The sequence below is a fragment of the Morone saxatilis genome, unplaced genomic scaffold, assembly GCF_004916995.1.
Source record: "Morone saxatilis isolate NCDOM2014 unplaced genomic scaffold, NCSU_SB_2.0 Contig5, whole genome shotgun sequence".
NCBI lineage: Eukaryota > Metazoa > Chordata > Actinopteri > Moronidae > Morone > Morone saxatilis.
The window spans coordinates 9,003,712-9,008,271 of NW_023340095.1; the positions used below are offsets into that span (position 1 = coordinate 9,003,712).

Genomic DNA, 4,560 nt, shown 5'->3' on the forward strand with positions numbered 1-4,560 from the left:
TAATAATAAATAATAAATAATAAATCCTGCCTTCAGATTCAGAGAAGTTTAACTTTGGTGTTTATTCAGGTGAATCTGATAAACCGCCAATAAAAACATCCTTATTATTGTTATTACTGCTACTGTCACTTAACTACAACATCCTGATCTCCTTTCTTTGTGTGTGTTTACTCCCATTTGTTTATAGATCATAGAGTCGCTGCATCGTCCTCCAAATGTCAAGAGACACAAAATCCAAACAGATGTTATTAATCTTATAAAATATTATTATTGTCTCTATTTTTATCTTTATTTATATTTTTCTATCTTTAATGCTGATTCTTATGCACCAAAGTACAGAGACAATAAACCTGATTCTGATATTGTCTGATCACTGCTCTTGAGTTTTAGACCCATAAACAAACATTAGAACAACAAACAAACAAACACTCCCCATTTAAAATTCAATCAAAGAGAAAATAAAGAAGAAAGCGGCACTAATAATCAGAAATTAAAGAACATAATTAATGGAATTTAATTATTACATTGCTTATAATACATTATATTACTATTTTTATTTATATAATATCTGAATATAACTTCAATGTAAATAATTAAATGTAAATTGATCTGCTGCCTTGTTGTTTTCTTGTATTGGTTTGAGTGAGTTTCTCAATCAATTAACAATATTATCAATAGTTATAATACAGACTTTATTCTCCAAAATGTAATCGATTAAAAATCCATTATCGATCACTGGAGCGCGCTCCTTTCCTCCAGGTGTGTGAAGAAAAACCAAAAACGACGCATCTAAACTTCCTGCTGCGCCCTTCAGAATAAAACTTCCCACAACAACTTAAAGGTTGAAATCGTTTAGAGAAATTTGGAAATAACAGCAGAAACAATATGAAGAATAAAAAAGACTTTATGCGGTTTTAAAAACATAAAAACACGTTTCCAAAACCTCCCCTCGAGTCTCACTAACCCACCATGCTCTTATTTTGAAACAAAGAAACCAGCGACTTTCCGGCCTGGCTGTGTCAGAGGTCTCCCAGCTTGATGCAAGAGGGTGGGTGGGGTGGGGGGGTGATGGTGCTGTCGACAGCCCTGCAGCCTTTTAGATAAATAAAGCAAGCCCCCTTTATTTAACCCGGGTTAAATAACCGTGCCGGAAGATGGTGGCCAAACAAAGGATCCGCATGGCGAACGAGAAACACAGCAAGAACATCACTCAGAGAGGAAACGTGGCCAAGACGCTGGTGAGCCGTTCACTGACAGCCGGGAGACAGCATGACATTAGCCCAGATAGGTGACGTTCACTCCGGTATGAATACAGCAGCATGATGGGGATGATGAGGAGGAGGAGGATGAGGATGAGGAGGATGAGGGTGAGGAGGATGAGGAGGATGGATGTCCTGTTTATCACACGTGTCTCACTCCTTTAATGTGTCATCGTTTTTGGACCCCCCCGACCTGAGCTGGTTGATTAAAATGGGATTTATTCAGACTGTGGAGGGGGTGAGGGGGGGTTCGTTACCGCCCTGACGGCTCGTTACTTTGTTTTTTGGAGTTACATTAGTGAGAGGAAGGTTTGTTTGTATTCACACTGGGGAAACAATGATCAATACAAGACAAACTGAGGGAATATTGGTTTTATTAAAGCAAAAATAGACAGAAATTCACTTTTTAAGACTCTCAAATGTGAGTATTTAATTATTTTATCAACTATTTCTAAGGAATGCTGCTGGCTGAACTAAAACAAAACTCATAATATCAAGACTTAAAGTTGGGCTGTGAGCAGGAGAGAGGCCACCACAGTGTTGGTGCCAGATTGAACACATTAAAGATAATATATATATATATAATTTAATGATCTGTTATTGCCACATTTTATAGGCTTAAATTCAGAGTTATAATGTCTCTAAAAATCACTAACTTTAGGGGTGGAGATCAATAAATAGTAAAGTCTATGAGGCGCTATCAGTGAGAGGTTACACAGTCAAACACTTTAAACAAGGGAAATCTGCTCTGTTTGGTATCGTATGAAGGTACGTTTGGTTGTAAATCCAAATACAGAGCGAGCAGTCAGTACAGAGTCTAATAGAGTAACGGTTAATGGAAATAATAACAAAATAATGGTTGTGTTGATGTATTACAAAGACAAAACACATTTATTTGGAGAATATACTGAAGATTTGGAGCTAAAACTATTTATATTTAATGCTTTACTTATTACATATAACAGTCTATAATGTCCTTTTCTCTGTAAAGTCTTCTAAAGATCATTCAGCCGCTGCCGTCCAAAGCAGAGCGTCTCCAACACACAGTGAAGATCCCTTTTCCCTGTAATTAGATTTAATGTGAGGGGCCCACAGGGGAAGATTAAAGCCGTACTGGGAGATAATAATCACACTCGCACTATTTCACCACAAAGACTTTGAGTTCAGCCTCCGTTTGTGGCGCTCAGTAACCTTGTGCAGCCTCTGTCCTCAAAAAAGAGGTTTAAACAGGAGCTCAGGAGTCAAATACGGAGGCTGCTCAGGCTCAGTTTTCACTCTGTAACAGGACAAACAAACCAACAAACCTTCCTCACCAACAGCAGACAACAGGGGGTCCCCACACATCCTGGAAAACCTGAAAAAAAATGGGGAAATCTGCACATTTAGAGTCTAGTTTTCCAGGAAGGTTGATTTAAAATGACCAAAGATCCTGGAAATGACCCCAGTCAGATTACGATAAATGCTTCTTTTTTCATTGTCAGTTAAGTTAAGAGCTGTTTACACACCACTCACATCAACACAGAGAGCCTGTTATTGATTATTTATTGGTTAATAGTCGTTAAACGTACGTGTATTATACCTTCTGCCTCTTCTCTTAAGAGGCTAATCGGTTGGATGGTGACTTTTCTGTAAAATAAAGGCTGCATAAATAACTAAATAAATGCTCCATAGACAAAACTCCTGGAAAAGGTCCTGGAAAATGTTTTCTTAAAGACAAACACGTCACATGTCCTCAGCTGCTGATGCGTCCTCTCTACGTCAGTCTGAACTGACTGACTCTCAATTTGAAAAACTGCTTACTCAGCTACTTTCAGGTGATGATTAGACCACAGAGTCGTTATTGGGGACATTTGGGGACATTTAAAGGAGCGACACCGACAACCTCGCCTCGCTTAACGATGAAAGAACAAGATAATCTGTGGTTGGCAGGTTTAAAGGAGAGAGAGAGCAGCTGTTTGTAAATCGACCCACGTTCAAGTAGTTTCACTTTTACTCTGCAGCATCTGTCACATCCTGATGTAGCAGCAATACTAATGTACGTCTGTGTGTGTGTGTGTGTTTCCCATAGCGACCACAAGAGGAGAAGTATCCTGTGGGTCCCTGGCTGCTTGCCCTCTTTGTATTTGTTGTGTGTGGATCAGGTATGACTCTCCGAAGCTCCGACCCTCAGTAACTGATTTATAAATTATATAAGTAACCAGTGTGACGTTCAGTTTCTAATGTTTGTAATTCATTTAATATTTCATGAAAAGCTTCAGAATTCAGTGAGTTAGTCGATTTTATAGTAAAGTCTGAATCTCTCAGTATTGTAGCAGATATATATAATATCATCATTTATTGTTTGCAACCAAACAACGAATAAAGGCCTGAAACGTCCTTTCTTCTAATCAACCTTTGACTTTTTCCATTAATGTTGTGCCAAATGACACTAAAAATACATTTTAAATGTGTAAAATTAGGTAGAATTGTGTTTTTATTTTAAATGTATATGAAACTGTAGTTTAAACTTATATTAAACAACTAGAATAAATAATTTTTTTAAAATAATAATGTGGATTATATTATATTCTTGGCATCATGTGGAGGACCGGAAATGGCCGTCATAATAATAATAATAATATTAAAGGGACGTGGTCTGTTGCTCTCAGCCATATTTCAGATCATCCAGAGCATCCGAATGGGGATGTGATCCAGAAGGAGCCTCCAGAGACTCCTCTTCCTCCTCCTCCTCTTCCTCCTCCTCCTCCTCCCCTCATCATGCCCTCACTGAGCCTGGCTACCTGCACCTGCACACCCCCCTCCTGCTCCGCCCGGCCCCCTTCAAGAGGCCCAGAGACTGACGCCAAAGCTTCGGATCCAGCAGACCTCAGAGAGACAGAGAGAGAGAGAGAGAAGCTCCTCCACCAACCTCCTTAACCACCTTCTCCTCCTCCTCGGGTCTCCCCGCCCTCGATCAGCGTTTACAGTGTTGCAGTCTGTGGTACTGACAGCTTTTCTATGGACAGTCTGAAACCACGCCGGCTGGAGAACATGTGTGTCTCATTGCTCACTTATGTGTGTGTGTGTGTGCGCGGTGCAGTGATTCCTATTCCTATTCCTCCACTATGTGCCATATCCGTCTGTTTAAGTATTCGTCTGTGTTACGTGAGAAGAATCTTTTTTCAAATAAATGTGGAGCATTTAGGAAGCGCCCAGTTTCACTCCTGATGCTTCTGTAGACTCGCTGCTGCCGTTTGTTGGGGTTTGAATACCGAACACACAGGAGATTATAACTTTACACAATGATCAGAGGAATGTGAAT

General features: G+C 39.6%; 1 protein-coding gene across 1 annotated transcript; it reads left to right on the plus strand.

The window, feature by feature from the left end:
• Positions 1 to 1,078: 1,078 nt before the first annotated feature.
• serp2 (stress-associated endoplasmic reticulum protein family member 2) lies at positions 1,079 to 4,325 on the plus strand. The gene is made up of 3 exons (XM_035677276.1): positions 1,079 to 1,238; positions 3,328 to 3,400; positions 3,908 to 4,325. Exons 1-3 carry the CDS (start codon positions 1,155 to 1,157, stop codon positions 3,946 to 3,948), a joined length of 198 nt encoding a protein of 65 aa, XP_035533169.1. The 5' UTR covers positions 1,079 to 1,154; the 3' UTR covers positions 3,949 to 4,325.
• Positions 4,326 to 4,560: the final 235 nt, after the last annotated feature.